The 19,356-nt window shown below is 46.9% G+C and overlaps 1 protein-coding gene across 4 annotated transcripts in view; it reads right to left on the bottom strand.

The window, feature by feature from the left end:
• Nucleotides 1-10,836: 10,836 nt before the first annotated feature.
• The window catches only part of LOC119962862 (protein FAM149A-like), a 159,431-nt gene continuing 150,911 nt past the window's right edge, over nt 10,837-19,356 (bottom strand). For 2 of the 4 annotated variants that reach the window (XM_038791061.1, XM_038791062.1), the window contains exons 15-16: nt 18,844-18,985; nt 10,840-12,186 (exon numbers count right to left, since the gene is read on the bottom strand). In XM_038791061.1, coding sequence (XP_038646989.1) covers nt 12,063-12,186; nt 18,844-18,985 — 266 coding nt within the window. In that variant the 3' untranslated portion in view covers nt 10,840-12,062. Of the gene's footprint in view, nt 12,187-18,838; nt 18,986-19,356 lie in introns of all 4 variants that reach the window. The other 2 variants (XM_038791058.1, XM_038791059.1) reach the window with 2 other exon arrangements.

Here is a 19,356-nt window from a genome sequence, read left to right as displayed (position 1 = left end):
ATAGGATAAGGCTCCATGTTGCAAGCACACTTCTCTCGAATGCAGTCCTGTTCTCTGTATATTAAAGCCTTTGATTACTGACCTCGCTCTCGCGTCGTAATTGAGAATGCCTCAATTTAATCTACAGACACATCAAGATGGACAGCGCTCTAAAACCGGTGAAACTCAACCTGGACTCCAGGTTGCCGGAAGCCCCGGAAATATTTTAATATTGGCTCCGGTGTTTCGAGGACTATCTGGACTCCTCAACGACTGATGTCGACAGCACTTGCAAGCTGCGCTTACTACATGGCCAGGTGAGCCACCGACTCTCCACCGTGATCAAAACCGCTACGACCTATGAGGCGGCGGTCGAAATATTGAAGAAACGCTTCATAAAACCTACTAACGAGGTACACGCCAGACATTTGCTCTCAACCTGCAGCCAGCGTTCCGGGGAAACGCTGGACGAGTTCGTGGAAAGACTCAATGCGCTCGCGAGGAACTGCGACCACAAAGCAGTGACAGCAGAAGAACACAGGAACTTACATATCTGCGACGCCCTTGTGTCTGGTATCAGGTCCTCTTACATCCGGCAGTGGCTCTTAGAAGACGGGGCAAAGGATCTCCAGGGCACGGTAATGCTCGCCTCTTCTCTCGAAATGGCCCACCATAACCTCCGTACGTACTCTGCGGACCTTGCGAACCCCTCTCGATCCCCTCCAGACTCGGCCACGCTACAGGCCTGTGCCACGCGACGATCCACTCACTCCAGGGGTTCCCCATGCTATTTCTGTGGGCAAGGCCAGCACCCACGTCAGCGTTGCCCGGCCCGATCCGCAATCTGCAACGACTGCGGGAAGAAAGGGCACTTCGCGAAAGTCTGCCTGGCTGGGCCCAAAGGCCACAAACAAAACCCTCATCAGGCCCAGAAATCAAGCTCCCGGTCTCACAGACCCCGCAACGCGGCCGCACTGCGGCCGGGCACGCCCACTTCTGACGCGTCATCGACCTCGTGCGAGTCATGGGAGCGGCCATCTTGGCGGCGGCCATCTTCGAAACCCGACACATTCAACCGCCGCCGGCGGCCATCTTGTGACTCTGGGCAGCCATTTTGTGAGTTCGACTCTGACGGCCCGCAACTAGGAGCGATCACACTCGATTAATCGCAGCCGAAACACCTGCGAAACTCAATGATGCGGGTGCGAATCAACGGCCATGACACTCCCTGCCTATTCGACTACGGGAGCACGGAGAGCTTTATCCATCCAGACACGGTACGGTACTGCTCCCTGCGCACCCACCCCGCCTCCCAAACTATCGTCCTCGCCTCAGGGTCCCATTTGGTTCAAATCACGGGGTATTGTATCACTGACATTGTATTGTGGCACTGACAATTCAAGGCGCTAAATACTCCCGTTTTAAACTTTACATCTTTCCTCAACTCTGCGCCCCCCTGCTGCTCGGCCTGGACTTTCAGTGCAGCCACCAGAGCCTGACACTGAAGTTCGGCAGACCCCTGCCCCCACTCACAGTATGTAGCCTGGCGACACTCAAAGTTGCGCCACCCCGCCTCTTCGCGAACCTCAGTCCCGACTGTAAGCCCGTCGCCGCCAGGAGTCGCCGGTACAGTACCCAAGACTTGACTTTTATCAAGTCAGAGGTTCAGCGGCTACTAAAAGAGGGGGTCATAGAGGCCAGCAACAGCCCTTGGAGGGCTCAAGTATTGGTAGTCCGCTCCGGGGAAAAGCAACGAATGGTAGTGGATTATAGCCAGACCATAAACCGCTTTACACAACTCGATGCTTACCCACTTCCCCGCATAGCAGAAATGGTGACTCAAATCGCCCAGTATCGGGTAGTCTCCATGGTTGACCTCAAATCGGCCTATCATCAACTCCCTATCCGCTCAGAGGACCGCCCCTACATGGTTTTTGAAGCAGCCGGTCGGCTGTTTCACTTCCTCAGGGTCCCTTTTGGTGTCACAAACGGAGCCTCCGTTTTCCAGAGGGCGATGGATCAAATGGTGGACCAGTACGGTTTACGGGCGACCTTCCCGTACTTGGACAACGTCACCATCTGCGGCTATGACCAGCAGGACCACGACGCAAACCTGAGTAAGTTCCTCCAGACTGCCCGGGCCCTCAACCTCACGTACAACAAAGAGAAATGCGTGTTCCACACAACCTGGCTGCCATCCTCGGCTACGTCGTGGAAAACGGGGACCTAGGCCCGGACCCCGACCGCATGTGTCCCCTTAAGGAACTCCCCCTCCCCCGTAGCCTCAAGGCACTCAAACGGTGCTTGGGGCTTTTCTCCTATTCCGCCCAGTGGGTCCCCAGATATGCGGACAAAGCCCGGCCACTCATTCAGACCACGGTTTTTCCCCTGACGGATGAGGCCCAGTCGGCTTTCGACCGTATCAAGGCCGGCATCATCAAGGCCGCCATGCACGCGGTGGACGAAGCCATCCCCTTTCAAATAGAAAGCGATGCATCAGACGTCGCCCTGGCTGCTACCCTCAACCAAGCGGGCAGACCAGTAGCGTTCTTCTCCCGAACCCTCAACGCCTCGGAAATTCGGCACTCTGCAGTCGAGAAGGAGGCACAAGCCATTGTGGAGGCCGTGCGACACTGGAGGCACTACCTAGCTGGTAGGAGGTTCACTCTCATCACCGACCTACGGTCAGTCGCCTTTATGTTCGATAACGCACAACGGGGCAAAATAAAGAACGACAAAATTCTGAGGTGGAGAATAGAGCTCTCCACCTATACATACGATATTAAATATCGCCCAGGGAAGCTCAACGAGTCCCCAGATGCCCTGTCTACCCGGGGGTCACCCGGCTTGCCCACTTCATCAAGTCCCGCAACCTACCCTGCTCCACAGGGGAGGTCAAGGCCATGACTAAGGCATGCCAGATCTGTGCGGAATGCAAACCGCAATTTTATCGACCAGACAAGGCCCGCCTGATAAAGGCCTCTTGGTCCTTTGAGCGACTAAGTGTGGACTTCAAAGGGCCCCTCCCGTCCACCAACTGCAACATCTATTTCCTCACCGTCATCGACAAATTCTCCCGCTTCCCTTTTGCTGTCCCCTGCCCCGATACAACCTCGGCCTCCGTGATCAAGGCACTGCGCAGCATCTTCACACTGTTTGGTTTCCCCGCTTATATTCACAGCGACCGGGGTACATCGTTCATGAGCGATGAGCTGCGTAGATATCTACTCAGCAAGGGCATCGCCTCGAGCAGAACGACGAGCTATAACCCGCGGGGAAACGGGCAAGTGGAGAGAGAGAACGCGACAATTTGGAAGGCTGTCCTCCTAGCCCTACGGTCAAGGAGTCTCCCTATCGCCCGCTGGCAGGAGGTCCTACCCAATGCCTTGCACTCCATTAGGTCGCTCCTCTGTACGGCCACGAACGAGACCCCTCACAATCGTTTGTTTGTCTTCCCCAGGAAGTCCACCTCTGGGGTCTCGCATCCACTCTGGCTGACGACTCCGGGTCCAGTCCTACTCCGGAGGCACGTGAGGAGCCATAAAACGGATCCAATAGTCGAGAGGGTCCACCTGCTGCACGCAAACCCTCAATATGCCTACGTCGAGCACCCCGACGGCAGGCAGGATACTGTCTCCCTGCGAGACCTGGCACCCGCTGGCTCTCCCACCGACCCCGACGTTTTCCCCACCTTCTATCGACCCCCCCCCCTTCTACCGACGCTCCCCGCCCCGCACCGACCGCCGACTCCGACAGCGCCTCCCCCATAGCGCCCCCCAGCCGGCGTCGGCCCCGACCACCCTAATCACCCCTGATTACCCCCCCCCCCCTCCAAGGCGGGCAAAGGCTCAGTCAACCGTGCTACCGGATAGCCAACCATCGGAACCGACCACATCCACGGCGCCACCACCGGAGCAGCGAAAGTCAGCACGGACGATCAGACCACCACAAAGACTGAACTTATAATTAAAACTCTTCACCCCCGACGGACTATGTGTTTTTTTTTAAACAGGGGGTGAATGTGATGATCGGTATTGACCTTTAATACCTTGCCCCTGTAAGAGGCTTGGAATCCTGGGGGACACCGCCTCTGGCTACGTCCCCAGGAAACAGTATATAGGATAAGGCTCCATGTTGCGAGCACACTTCTCTCAAATGCAGTGCTGTTCTCTGTATATTAAAACCTTTGACTACTGACCTCGCTCTCGCGTTGTAATTGAGAGTGCCTCAATGTGTTTGTGGAACCCGCCTCTTCATTCATCTAAAGAAGGAGCTGCTAGAAAGCTAGTGATTTGAAACAAACCTGTTGGACTTTAACCTGGTGTTGTAAGACTTCTTACTGTACTAAGCCTGTAATTGTAAATATGTAAATAAATTCATCTTTGTTCATGACAGCTTCCTTATGAGTTATAACATAAAAGCATTTGAAATAGGAGCAGGAGTAGGCCTCTCGGCCCCTCGAGCCTGCTCCACCATTCAATAAAATCATGGCTGATCTGATTGCAACTTCAACGCCACATTCCTACCTGCTCCCGATAAGCTTTTACCCCCTTGCTCATCAAGAATCTGCCTCATTTTGCCTTAAAAATATTCAAAAACTCGGCTTTCACCGCTTTTTGAGGAGCAAAGGCTCCTGTCTGAAAAAGAAATGCTTCTCATCTCTGTCTCAAATGAGCGATCCTTGTTTCAGATTCTGCCACAAGTTGAAATATCCTGTCCACACCTACCCTGTCCAGACCGCTCAGAATCTTTTGTGAAGAAGAATGAGGAGAAGTAATATAAACAAAATGCTGTAATGTCAAAGGGCCTACAGGACCCAGGGTGACCATTTCCGGGCTTTGCAGGGTGAATCTGGAAAAGCAGCTGGCAGGGGGAGGGTGTTACCAGAACAAAATGAGAGGTGGGGTGGAGACAGGATGCAGGGCCTGTAAGAGCAGGTAACTACCTGCCCTCCCACTGACCTGCATGATATCCCAGAACTCAAACTACGAACATAGCTAGCATGACTCATTCACAGAAACAAAAGAATAATATGTCAGGCTTGAAATGTGCACAGACACAAAAGGAATTCTGCAAATTAAGATACCATAGTCATCTCCTCCTGAGAAAATCTGGCCCAGGACACAGAACAAAAGGACAAATTACAGGACAGTCCCAGAAAATCCAGGACGATTGATCACCATGGCAGGAAGAGAGAGACTTCAGCTAGTGCATACACAAGTCTTTGAAGGTGACAGGGTATGTCTGCGGAAAATGCATATAATCATCTATATCTTTATAAATAGAGGGATAGAGTAAACAAGCAACAATGCTAAAAGTTTCTAAAGCACTGGTTAGGCTCCAATTGGGAGTATTATAATCAGGACTGGGCACCATACATTTGGAAGGATATCACAAGGGTGCAGAGGAAATTCCCATGAATGGTAATAAGGATAAAAGATTTCCATCACATGGGGGGACTGGAGAAAGTGGGGTTGTTTCCCACCGTCTGGTGTCCATTGGTTAACAATGAGCTCTTGCCTTTCAGTCAGAAGATTCTGGGTTTAAGTACCATTTCAGGACTTGTTCATAAAATCAAGGCTGACACTAATTTAAAAAAAATAAATTTAGAGTACCCAATTCATTTTTTCCAATTAAGGGGCAATTTAACGTGGCCAATCCACCTACTCTGCACATCTTTGGGTTGTGGGGGGTGAAACCCACACAAACACAGGGAGAATGTGCAAACTCCACACGGACAGTGACCCAGAGCCAGGATCGAACCTGGGCCCTCGGCATCATGAGGCAGCAGGGCTAACCCACTGCGACACCATGCTGCCCTGGCTGTCATTCTAATGCAGTCCTGAGGGAGTGATGCACTTTCAGACATGCTGTGTTTTGGATGAGAAGTTAAATATAGAAATTTATTTAATGACTTATTGTCACGAGTAGGCTTCAATGAAGTTACTGTGAAAAGCCCCTAGTCGCCACATTCCGGCGCCTGTCCGGGGAGGCTGGTACGGGAATTGAACCGTGCTGCTGGCCTGCTTGGTCTGCTTTAAAAGCCAGCGATTTAGCTGAGTGAGCTAAACCAGCCCCTCATAGATGGTTACAGAATAGAGGCAGACCATTCAGTACATCGAGTCCAAGTTGGCTCTATGCAAGAACAATTTACCCCACCTATTTTTGCAATTCCCTTTTGAAAGGCACAGTTGAATCTCCCTCCACCACGTATCCCAAACACTTGCCACATAAAAATATATTTTCTCACATTACCTTCGCTTCTTATGCCAATCATCCTAAATCTATCTTCTCTGGTTCTCAAACCCTCTGCCAAGAGGAACAGTTTCTATTTATTGATTCTGTCCCGACGCCTCATGGTCTATCGAATCTCCTTTCACCTTGCTCTTCTAAAGAGAACAGCTTCCCCAATCTATCGTCATACGTGTAGTCCATCATTGCGGGAACCATTCTGATGAATCTTTTCTGTACACTTTTGAAAGCCTTCACATCCTTCCTAAAGTGCATTGCCCAGAATTGGACACAATGGGTGGCATCTATCGGTCGGGTCGCGCCCGACTCTGGATGCGATGCGGTCAGTAATTTTTGCATAGGCCTCTAACGAGATTTACCAGCCTCGTCATGTCTCGTGAGATCTAACAAGATTTTGCGAGGCGTCGCGTTCTGGATCCCGCCCATTGAGGTCGTGATCCAGATTTGTATATTCAAGTGAGCAGCTAGTCTCATTCAAATATGTCTACGCCAGATCTACCCAGTGCTCCGGACCTAATGGGCTCGCCTCGGAGGCCCTGAGGGCACTGTTTAGCACTGGTTTCCACAAACATGGAGTGGTGTTGGTCGTTCTGGGTGAGTGTGCTTAACACTCGCTTTGGCTCTGTTTCACGTTCTAAGCTCTGGAGTCGCCAGGTGCCGTAAAGACACCGCTACAGGTTTCAAGGTCAAGTTCAAAGCAATAAAGCTGTACACCAATTAGTAAGTCCAAAACAATTAGAGTTTATTATAACATTCATGCACACGCTAAAGATTAAACTTACTTCTACCACTAAACAACTAATACTTAGCTAAGAAGGAACTGTGAGGTCAGGGAACAAGGCCTTTGTTCTGTTCTGGTCTGCAGGCTTCGAATCGCTATCAGTTGGCAAGGGTGTCAGTAATGCCGGTTTCAGGTAGCGGTCGTTGTTCAGGCACTTACGTTTTGGTGGCTGCTGCTCAACGGCTGATGTAGAAGACAGCAGAGGCTGGAGTCGGAGGCCGGAGACAGGAGACTGAACCATGTGTGGGACCTTTCTTTTATAGGTCCCAGGGGGTCCGCGCCCCTTTGGGCGGACTCTCTTACCTGCTGGGGATCGATTGGGCCTCTTCCCAATCGATATGTTTCGAACCCCCCAATCCTAGGGCCGTTCCTTGATTGCTGGGGCGGTTCTTAGGACTTATTGTCCTGGGCTTCTCTGGCGCCACTGGGTCTGGCCTCCTATTGAATGTATCGATTGATACTTAATTTGTGTCCATTGTATCTGGGACTTGCCCGGTATCACCTCATTAGTATGCTAACGGCTTCTCATTCACAGCGCTGCCTGGTCTCTGCAGCCATCAGAAACCGGTTTCTGCAGTTGTCCCAATACATAATTGCTCTGTAAGCTGTTTGCTCTTTAACATGTCCGTTTTCCCTGCACTCTTTGCAGTCTTCCATTTTGTGTTCGTTAGTGGCCATCTCAGGTGGCTACACTGGGTAGACAGGCACTTTGGGGGTGGGGAGAGTTCCCCCAAACGATCAGGGCCTCATTACCCTGGCACCCCTGAGGCCACCCTGGTAATACCAGACTGCCCAAACCAGGGATTGGGCCCCGGGGTGCCCTGCCCTTATAAGGTCGCGTGTAGGGGGGTTGGATGATCGGCGCTCCTTGATCTGCACTATCTACTCCCCAAATTCCCTGTTTTTTAATCTTTCCGATTTCCCTCTCCTGTGCAAACATTTGAAATTGTCCTCGAGTTTGCTGTCCAAAAATAGTTTCTGATCACTGTCCACATCCACTCTGCTCCTATTTGCAGTGAATAGGAGAGACGTTTTGGAAGTTTTTGCTTTGATACGAAGAGACCAAAGATTGCCAGTACTATTTTTCCCTGCCTTCATTTGAGATCACTTCCTTGGTGTTTTGTATTCATCAATTGTGCTCTTTTCCTTAACGAGTGCAGTCTCCTTTTTATTAAAAAAACAAAAAAATGATAGAAAAGCCAACTAGTCAGGCAGCATCTGTGGAGAGAAACAGAGTTAACATTTCAGGTTGAATGACTTTTTTTCAGTTCCTTTTTTTATTTTCAACCGTTTAAAATATAATTAACTGCAGCAGAAACAGAAGCATAGAAAACGTACAGCATTGAAAGAGGCCATTTGGCCCATCGTGTCGGTGCCAGCCAGAAATAAGCCTTCCAGCCTCATTCCACTTTCCCTCTCTTGAGCCAGAGCCTTGTAGATTGTGGCACTTCAAGTGCAGATCCAAACACTTGTTGTGGATTCTGTTTCCACTACCCTTTCAGGCATCGTGTTTCTGACCCCCGTACTCCACCTTCTCGGTGAATAATCTTATCCTTATCTCCCCACTAAACCTTCTACCAATTACTTTAAATCTATCCTCCCTGGTTATTGACTACTTATTGGCCAGGACGTCATGAGGATTACTTCTGGGATGTTGAGATCAACACAGCTCGAGTTGCTTCTTGTGTCAACACATCGAAACTCCTGATGTCCACAGTGAAAGCATTCTCCTCAAAAGAACACCATTGGCTGACAGCTAACAAAGAACTCCCAGGGACCCAAAAGAAAAATCCACCCACTCATGAAAATCCCTTTGACCCCAGTGGAACACACTCACACCCCACAAACTGATGACAGCCCCACCTGTCGACGGCACACCTCCTGGTTGACTGCAATCATCACCAAGCACCAGGATGTGAAGTCCCAGGTTTCAACTTTCCACAGAAAATCTGGACAACCCTCAACTGCTTGAGGACAGGACAGCAATATGTGGGCACTTGATCCACGTGGAACTTAAGGAGCAGAAAAATGGAAATCAGTCATGATGATCATGCTGGGGGCTCAAAGTTGAGTATAGTCCCTGAGTGGTGAGGGGCATGGCTGGGCTGTGCACTGTGGCAGTGCCAATCTGGCACTGACAGGTTGGTACTGCTGGAAGCAATGGGGATCCCATTATGTTGCGGGGGGGGGAGGTGATGACGCGATGGTGGACATGGGGGGATTGTGACTGAATGGCAATGGAGGGGGCAGAGACTCAGAATGGGGGGGTGCCCTGATCCCTGCGGGTGGGGTGGGGGGGTGGGTGGATGACTCGACATTGGGGTGTGGGGGGGGGGATAGTACCTCTGTGTTGGAAGGTTGGGGTGTTCGCCGTGTCTGTCAGGGGTCCTGACGGTCGGTGGGGGGCGATGGCCTTTAACTTCTCTTTGAGATCAGGACAACCTTCAGTCTTTGAATCTCAGCTTTGCCATCTCAGCTTTACCAGTGAGTTGAGGCCCCATCCCTCAGCTGGCTGTGTGATTCTTGCCAGCATTTTGAAATTGCACAGAGAGCCTTTAGAACTGATTCAAAAAGGAAGCTGTGAAACCAGCGAGTTTCACACTGCTTTTCACACCTGATCCAGCACTCTGCAATGTTTGGAAAATTCCACCCAATAATCACTGTGTAAATGTACCTCCTATTTAACCAAGAGAAAACTAATGCAAAAAGCTAATTCTTGTTCATCATGATAAATTGTTTATTTACAATAACATTAAAGCAAAAACAATACCTGGCATATCAAAAGTATTTGAATTTATAAATAGAACATATTTTATGATGTACCATAAAATCCAAACAGTATTATTTTAGAATTTACTGTCGGTGAAACTAGAGTGAACACTTAATTTCTCCGTCTGACATTCCTCTGTTTTAGGATTCCCTATTTATTTAACAACAAATATCTCAGATAAACTGGAAAACAGAGAAGTATCACACAAATCAATTAAGTATTCATCTAGCTATATCACAAACAGTACATTCGATACTATAATGTGTCTTTACACACACACATACACACATTCTGAACAACATAAAAGATTTGGCAAATTCACGCAGTAAAATACAATTAAAAATATTGTAAAAACGGAATCTTCACATTAACATATTTTTACTAAATAATGGGTCAGATCTTCCCGATAAAGAGGCAGCGAATTCATGAAGCATGCTGTAATTAATGCACAAATCAGCCTGCTAGTTCAGAGAATGATTGGATGGCGGAGTAAAGACTCGATGGGTCGAACAACCTAATTCTGCTTCTACATCTAATGGTCTTATGGAATGAAGAGCGACATCATGAGTAATGATTTTATTGAACTTGCTGGTTGATTCACACCGTTCTTCTTTTGCCTCGCCAAAACAGCATCCATAGGTACTCTGATATTGTTCAGAACTCACTGGCTTTTCACATGAATTACCCATTAAACTCACTGCAAAATGTTAAGGCTCATAATTAACAGTGTGAGCACCTTTTCAATTACGTGATTATTGTTAATGCGATGTTGATACGTCTCTGCAGCTCCTAAAAGAAAATCTAAACTGCTCAGTTTCATTCATGTAAATAAATTAATTTTAAAGATTAAAGATTAAAAACATAGTTTTCCAGGGCAGCACGGTGGCACAGTGGTTAGCATTGCTGCCTATGGCGCTGAAGACACGGGTTTGAATCCCGGCCCTGGGTCACTGTCCGTGTGGAGTTTGCACATTCTCCCCGTGTCTGCGTGGGTTTCGCCCCCACAACCCAAAAGATGTGCAGGGTAGGTAGATTGGCCACGCTAAATTGCCCCTTAATTGGAAAAAAAAATTGGGTACTCTAAATTTATTTTTAAAAAGGGGGGAAAAAAACATAGTTTTCCTTTCTACCCTTTTTATTCCTCTCTCAATGCAATGACTATTTCCCTTTCTGTACTAAAATTTACTCTTTTTCCCCGCTTGTTGGTTTCTCGGTTTCATTCTCGGTCTCTAAATCCCATTGATAAAGGGGTTACCCCATCATTTACTCAGTTCCCAGATGCCATTGTTTCCCTCGCCAGCAGTTATCAGCTCGCACTTCCAAAAAGCTACAGTGCAGAGAAAAGTCCAATGCCGCATATTGTAAGATGCCCTTCATCAGCAAGATTTGACCCATTGAATTATATTTAAGAGTTGGAGGCACAATTCAATAACATCTGAACAAATTAGAGGGGGCATTGCTGGTAACTAGTGCTTTTAGAACTCTATTCTTGTCACTGCATAGATTACAGTGTATTGAACATTACACAGTGTATGTAACATTACATATGTTACGGACTGATATGTGCAGCATGATTCATAAATGCTTTGAATACATTATAAATGCCATTTTTGAAATATAAATAATATAAATAAGAAAATCAAACACAAGAATATGTTACATCTCGATGAAATTAGGAAGAGATGACAAGCACATGCCACAGACATTTGTCTTCACATAAATACTGACAACCTACAAGAAAGCAGACACGTCTAAAGAGGAATACTTTGCATTTCTGCGGCATAACTGCAAGCTGATATCTCACTTTACCTTGCTCATATTGAATTCAACAAGCACAGACTTTCAAGAATATGGATTTGAATAGTTAAAGCTGCCTTGTTCCTTAATTAACACAAAATGTAATTGTAGTAGCTGCCTATCAGGAGGTCACTGAGGTATAAATATCATGTTGGCGCTAATGAGCAATTTAGGGGCAACAGAATGAAAGTGTCAGGTCACCGGTTATGACAGCAATAAATGTTGCTTTCCTCGAGTCTTTCCTTGGCAAATAGTCTTGTAAGTTCCTTTTAAATTATGCTTTTATTGCATAGTGCTGAATAAGTATTAATTCATTAGAAGGCAGCTAACAGAAATTGATCGCTGCTTCTGTGTTAAGTGGACCATGCTTCAATGCAAGCCTCTCACCACTTCAAAGCTCTCTGGATTGCCATTTAATCTCTTCTTCCAATTAGGCTTTCTGCTCGTCCTGTTTGTGGTCTGTCGTAAGCAGACTGTCTTCATTCATTCTTGAGCTTCCCATTGTCCAGTGTTTGAACTGACTTTACCTATGAAACCACTTGGGATCACTTTCTGGAACTTGCAGGAAGGCGACTGAATGGTTTGGACTGGAAATGGGCTTGTGCACCTAGAATAGATAAAGACAGACAACGAAGTGAGAACCAATTCGGGAAATTTGAGTGGAAAAGAGTAATGGGATCAATTTTTGCAAATGAAGTAGTTTCAATAATGCACAAGTTCATTTAGCTAAGCAATTTAAATCCATCCTCATGGGATCTACAATCCAGTACAATATCAACATAGGGAGCGATTTACCGCCTATTAAGCTAATTTAAATATGTGTGCGCTGGATTCTTCTGGCACCTGGAACCTAACGGTCGTGCATGGGAGAATTTTCCAGGGCGCCATTGAGCACTGGTCCACACAAACGTGGATGAGGTGTAATGACATCTGGGGGGGGGGGTCTCCCAGGCCAGTATAGAGCCCCGGGTGATCGGGGACAGGGCAAGGTTGTACCCTGGCACTGCTTCTGTCACCCAGGCACCCATGGCACTGTCACCTGGGCACCCTGGCACTTTCAGCTGGGCACACTGGCACTGCTGGCATGCCCAGTTGGCACTGCCAGCCTGGCTGGGGCACTGACAGGGTGCCAGTCTGGCAGTGCCAGGTTGCCATGCCAGGGGTCAGGCCCAGGGTGCCTTGAACATAAGAGGTGGGATCATGGGGGGCTCGACGACACCCTAAGAAGTTGAGTGGAGGGCCGTACGGTGCTGCCTCATGGCGCCGAGGTCCCAGGTTCGAACCCAGCTCTGGGTCACTGTCCGTGTGGAGTTTGCACATTCTCCCCGTGTTTGCGTGGCTTTCGCCCCCACAACCCAAAGATGTGCAGGGTAGGTGGATTGGCCATGCTAAATTGCCCCTTAATTGGAAAAAAATAATCGGATACTCAAATTTAAAAAAAAAGAAGTTGAGCGTAGTGGAGGGTCCGGACTCTGTGGTGGGGTAGCTAACAGGGGTTGTAAGATAGGGGCAGCATTTAATAATGGTGCCCCAATCTGCGAGTACTCTTCCTGGATAGATGTAGAGACCTGGAAATGAGATAAGTGCGTCCTCGGCTGGCCACAAAAACCCGACTAAGTGCTGTTGCATAGTGCGGTCTTTCACCGCGCTGAAGGCATTTGGAATCCAAAAAGGAACAAATTCCCCCAGCGAGCACAGATAGCAGTGGGTTTCCTGGCATCCACAAAGGGGCCTGAATGGGGAACTCGCGGCGGAGGCCGCACATAGCCCCATTTTGTACAGTGGGGAGTTCCACTGTACTCCCCATGGTAGTGAGAGATCAGGATAAAACAATCCCTGACTTGCCACCCAGCCTGAACAAGGTCCCCCTGCACACCTCCCCACACCCCCATACATTCCTTCCTCCCGCCCCCCCCACCACACATTCCTTCCTCCCGCACCCCCCACCCCCCACCCCCCACCACACATTCCTTCCTCCCGCCCCCCCCACCCCCCCACCCCCCACCCCCCGCCATCACCCAGGCCGGCCTATGGAATGTTAGTTGCATAGCAATAGGATGGCTCTGTTCTTTTGTATCAATGGGTGAGGGCAATCAGACAAGATAACGCTGATGGGTTCATAGAACATAGAACAGTACAGCACAGTACAGGCCCTTAGGCCCACAAAGTTGTGCCGATCATTTAACCTAATCCAAGGTCAACCTAACCTACCCGCCTTCAATTTACTGCTGTCCATGTGCCTGTCCAAGAGTCGCTTAAATGTCCCTAATGACTCTGACTCCACCACCTCTGCTGGCAGTGCATTCCACACACCCACCACTCTCTGTGTAAAGAACCTACCTCTGACATCTCCCCTATACCTTCCTCCAATCACCTTAAAATTATGTCCCCTCGTGACAGCCATTTCCGTCCTGGGGAAAAGTCTCTGGCTAGCTACTCTATCCATGTCTCTCATCACTCTCTGCCTTCTCCGCTCCAGTGAGAAAAGCCTTAGCTCCCTCAATCTTTCTTCATAAAACGTGCCCTCCATTCCAGGCAACATCCTGGTAAATCTCCTCTGTGCCCTCTCCAAAGCATCCACATCCTTCCTATAATGATGCGACCAGAACTGGACACAATATTGCAAGTGTGGTCGAACTAGGGTTTTATAAAACTGCAGCAAAACCTCACGGCTCTTAAACTCAATCCCTCTGTTAATGAAAGCTAACACACCATACGCCTTCTTAACAACCCTATCAACCTGGGTGACAACTTTGAGGGATCTATGTATGTAGACCCCAAGATCCCTCTGTTCCTCCACACTTCCAAGAATCCTGCCTTTTACCCTGTATTCAGCATTCAAATTTGCCCTTCCAAAATGAATCACTTCACATTTATCAAGGTTGAATTCCATCGGCCAATTCTCAGCCCAGGTCTGCTTCCTGTCAATGTCCTGTTGTAACCTGCAACAACCCTCAACACTATCTACAACTCCCCCAACCTTTGTGTCATCGGCAAACTTACTAACCCACCCTTCCACTTACCCATCCAAGTAATTTATAAAAACCACAAAGAGCAGAGGTCACAAAACAGATCCCTGCAGGACACCACTGGTCACCAACCTCCAGGCGGAATACATTCCATCCACTACCACTCGCTGTCTTCTTTTGGCCAGCCAATTCTGTATCCAGAAACCAAATATCCCTTTATCCCATGCCCCCTAACTTTCTGAATGAGCCTACCATGGGGAACCTTATCAAATACCTCGCTGAAATCCATATCCACCACATCCACTGCCCGACCTTCATCAATGTGTCTCGTCACATCCTCAAAGAATTCAATGAGCCTTGTGAGGCGTGACCTGCCCCTCACAAAGCCATGCTGACTATCTTTAATCAAACTATGTTTTTCTAAATAATCATAAATCCCATTTCTCAGAATCCTTTCCAATATTTTGCTCACCACAGACGCAAGACTGATGGGTCTGTAATTCCCATGGATTTCGCTATTCCGTTTCTTGAACAGGGGAACAACATTCGCCTCCCTCCAATCATCCGGTACTACTCCAGTGGAGAGTGAGGATGCAAAGATCATCGCCAACGGAGCAACGCAGCAATCTCCTCCCTCGCTTCCCGTAGTAACCTTGGGTATATCCCGTCAGGCCCAGGGGACTTATCTATCCTGATGCTTTTCAAACTTTCCAGCACATCCTCCTTCTTAATATCAATCTGTTTGAATCTATTAACCTGGTTCACACTGTTCTCATGAGCATCAAGGTCCCTCTCTCTAGTGAATACTGAAGCAAAATATTCATTTAGGGCCTCCCCCATGTCCTCGGACTCCAGGCACAAGTTCCCTCCACTATCCATGATCGGCCCTACTCACACTCTGATTATCCTCTTATTTCTCACGTAAGTGTAGGACACCTTGGGGTTTTCCCTAATCTATCCCGCCAGGGCTTTTTCATGCCCCCTACTAGCTCTCCAAAGTCCATTTTTGAGTTCCTTCCTGAATACCTTGTAACCCTCTAGAGCCGTGCCAGATCCTTGCTTCCTCAACCTTAGTTCACCTTCTCTTGTCATCCAAGGCTCCTTCACCTTCCCATTCCTTTTTTGTCTCAGTGGAACAAAACTATCCAGCACTCGCAGCAAGTGCTCCTTAAACAACCCCCACAATACTGTTGTCCAAGAACAATTGTTCCCACTTTATGCTCCTCAGCTCCTGTCTAATAGCAGTGTAATTTCCCCTCCCCCAATTAAATAAAAGTCTGTTCAAGTCGGTTCAAGTCTGGATACCTGAGAGAACCATTGTTTGAGGGAGTGGGCAGAGCTGAGAGAGAGCGAGAGAGAAAACGAATGCTGTTCTGAACAGTTACAGGACAGAAGGCTGTAGAAATCAACCAGAGAGGTCATGAACATTTCCACCGCGGCGTGCTTTGGAAAAAGATTCTGAACAATTGTCCCTAACAGAAGAAAAATTGCTTCGTAAATGCAAGTATTGCCTTGGCCTGTCTGTGTAAGCGGAATGAGAATGGCATGTTATTTACATTGATGTTTAATTGGAACTAATGTGTTAAGGTTAAGAAACTGCATGTAATCTGTTAGTGTTGGAGCTGAAGTAAAAGTTAAAATATTGTTTTTGTTTTTTTTGTTTTAATAAAGTTTGTTTATAAAATAACCAAGCTCTATTTCTTATATGATCACTCTTGCACCATCTTAAACGTTAAAAGATTATGGCATCTGGTCCAGTCTCCTCGCCACTGTTGAGAGCTGACCAGGCATCCGTAACATTAGTATTATGATTCCCAAATATAATTTTCATGAGCAGTCTTGAAAGTTAATGCTCTTAGAAGAAACTCTGCCTTCTTTAGAGAAACCGAAAGGAATGTTATTAAATGCGAACTCGAACTTAGTTGTAGCACTCTCGTCCATGAGTCATAGGCTACTAAGTTCCAATCTTACTCTAGTAAATACATAATATGGGCTAAGACTTCAATGCAGCGCTGAGTGAATGCTCAACGTTTGGAGTCATTAAAACACGCAAATGTTAATGTTCAGAGGCATTTGGGTGTCCCCATACAAAGAACCCAGAAGGTTAGTTTGTAGGCACTAAAAAAAATAGTATGTTGGCCTTTATTAAAAATGAATTGGAGTACAAGAACAAAAGAAATATTGTTGGAAGAGATAGGGCTTTGGTGAGACAACACTTGAACAGCTATACATAGTTTTGGTCTCCATATCCAAGGAAAGATATACTTGCATTAGAGTCAGTACAGCAAGGGTTCACTACATTGGTTCCTGGGATGATTGGGTTGTTCTACAATGAGGCTGATTAATTTATATTATCTGGAGTTTAGAAGAATGAGAGGTGATCTCATTGAAACATACAAGATTCTGAAGAGGCTTGAAAGGGTAGATAGTGAGTGGTTGTTTTCCTTTGTTGGGGAATCTGGAACATGGGCACAATCTCAGGATAAGGGACCAATTATTTAGGTCTGAGATGAGAAGACACTTCTCTTTGCAAAAGGCTGCAAATCTTTGGACTTTTCAACTCAGATGGTCGAATAGGTTTAAGGCTGAGATGGACAGATTTCTGGTCACTCAGGAAACCAAGAGAAATGGGGACCAGGCAAGAAAATGAAGTTGAGGCAGAGGATCAGTCTTGATCGCATTGAATGGTGGAGCTGGCTTGTGGTGCCATACGGTCTGCTCCTAGTTCTTATGTGCCATCATTTAGTTATTAGAAAGGAGCCGTAAAATGGCAATGAGGGGCTTTTCACAGTAACTTCATTGCAGTGTTAATGTAAGCCTACTTGTGACAATAAAGGTTCTTATTATATTATTATATATCAAGTCTGCCATTACTGGTATGTCAGTACATCTTCCAAAGCATTATTTTGAAAAGAGCAACAGAATTATCTCTGGTGTCCTGGATAATATTTATTCCTTCACCAAGATCACAAAAAAAACAGATTATTGGGACCTTATTACACTGTTTAAGGTGTTGGTGTGTGTGAATTGGCTGCTGTATTCCAGATATGACAACAGTGACAACACTTCAGAAGTAAATGACTATAAAGAACTTTAGGACAGGTTATGACAGGTGCGACATAAATGGAAGTCATTTCAATGAAAGCTGGAAGATTTATTATTTTTCTCTGTACCAAATGCCTCTCTACTAAAATCCCAGTTATGCACAGGTTTGAAATTTGTATTTCAGAAAGCATAGTGTTCTTCGTGGGTCATTAAAATTCCACAGCAAGCAAAGATGATTCTTATGTCAGAAATTTTGCCACATTGTAAGAGGGCCAAAAGTGAAAGAAAAAATGTGCTGAATCCCAGAAAAGAAAAAAAATTGAAAACATTTATAGTGCAGCAATATAGTTTCAGTTCCAGCATAAATATTTCATCAGAGTTTTCAGAAAGGCTCACCCATTCCCTGAGAAGTTGGCTGCACAAAAACATGCAAGATTTGAAGAGGGAAGGGGGGAGGAGAGAATAGGAGCTAGGGGACAGAACACCCTGAATGAAAGAGGGGAATGCCAAGGAGGGGCCAGGGAGGGGAGGGGGGGGGGGGGGGGGGGGGGGAAGAGAATATAGAGAGAGGAAACACCAAGATCGACAATACATATATAAGAACCACACGGGCTGTAAATATTGAAGTAAAGTGTTATTGGATATAAATAATAATAATAACCGCTTATTGTCACAGTAGGCTTCAATTAAGTTACTGTGAAAAGCCCCTGGTCGCCACATTTCGGCGCCTATTTGGGGAGGCTGGTACAGGAATTGAACCCGCGCTGCTGGCCTTGTTCTGCTTTGCAAGCCAGCTATCTAGCCCAATGTGCTAAACCAGCCCTTGAAAAATTCAACAACAAAAAATGATTTGGAGGGACGTTGAGAAGTTGAGATCCTCAACACAACAACTGGCCTACATCTGCTTATTAATGAATTGCTCAAACTAATTTCAGGAAAAGATCCTCATGGCCAATAGATCAAAAGAACGTCATTTCAACAGATCTGTCTGCATCTGAATGCATATTTCTAAGTTAAAAGGACAACACACTAATTTACAACACCATTCCATTTCTCACAGGGCCATGCATAATTTACCATATCCTTGTTTGACACAAGTAAACATTGAAATTCCGACAGAAATATTTCATGTGACATTTTTGCATTATCCTAACATAAGTCTTGCTCATTAACTACAGCATTTTCATGCAAGGGAAGTTACACTGTCCTTTCTGAATATTTGATAAGAATTTAAAATTACAATACCCCACATTGTTCGATACTCGTCCTCGTCACCTTCAATAGGTGTCTGGTTTAATAGGTGATGGTGGTGATGTGCAAAGTCCATGGGATAATTTGAACTGGAGGCAGAAATTCCGAGGCTGATGCCAGTCACACCAATTCCAGCACGATCTGTAAAGAAAATTCTAAAGTATCAGTAACTTTAAATGGCTTTCGCGTCCTTTGATGAAAAACAGTTTTGATCCTATCCTATTATCACATAACAACTTGCACATACTCCCCATGTCTGCGTGGGTTTCCTCCGGGTGCTCCAGTTTCCTCCCACAGTCCAAAGACGTGCAGGTTAGGTGGATTGGCCATGCTAAATTGCCCTTAGTGTCAAAAAAAGGTTAGGAGGGGTTACTGGGTTACGGGGATTGGGTGGAAGTGAGGGCTTAAGTGGGTCGGTGCAGACTCAATGGGCCGAATGGCCTCTTTCTGCACAGTACTTTCTATGATTCTATAACTTAAGAAATAGGAGAACTAAGCTACACGGTCCCTCA

This window comes from Scyliorhinus canicula, chromosome 3 (assembly GCF_902713615.1).
Source record: "Scyliorhinus canicula chromosome 3, sScyCan1.1, whole genome shotgun sequence".
Classification (NCBI taxonomy): Eukaryota; Metazoa; Chordata; class Chondrichthyes; order Carcharhiniformes; family Scyliorhinidae; genus Scyliorhinus; species Scyliorhinus canicula.
Note: the sequence above shows the minus strand (reverse complement) of the source record. Positions and strands in the feature narration are given on the sequence as shown.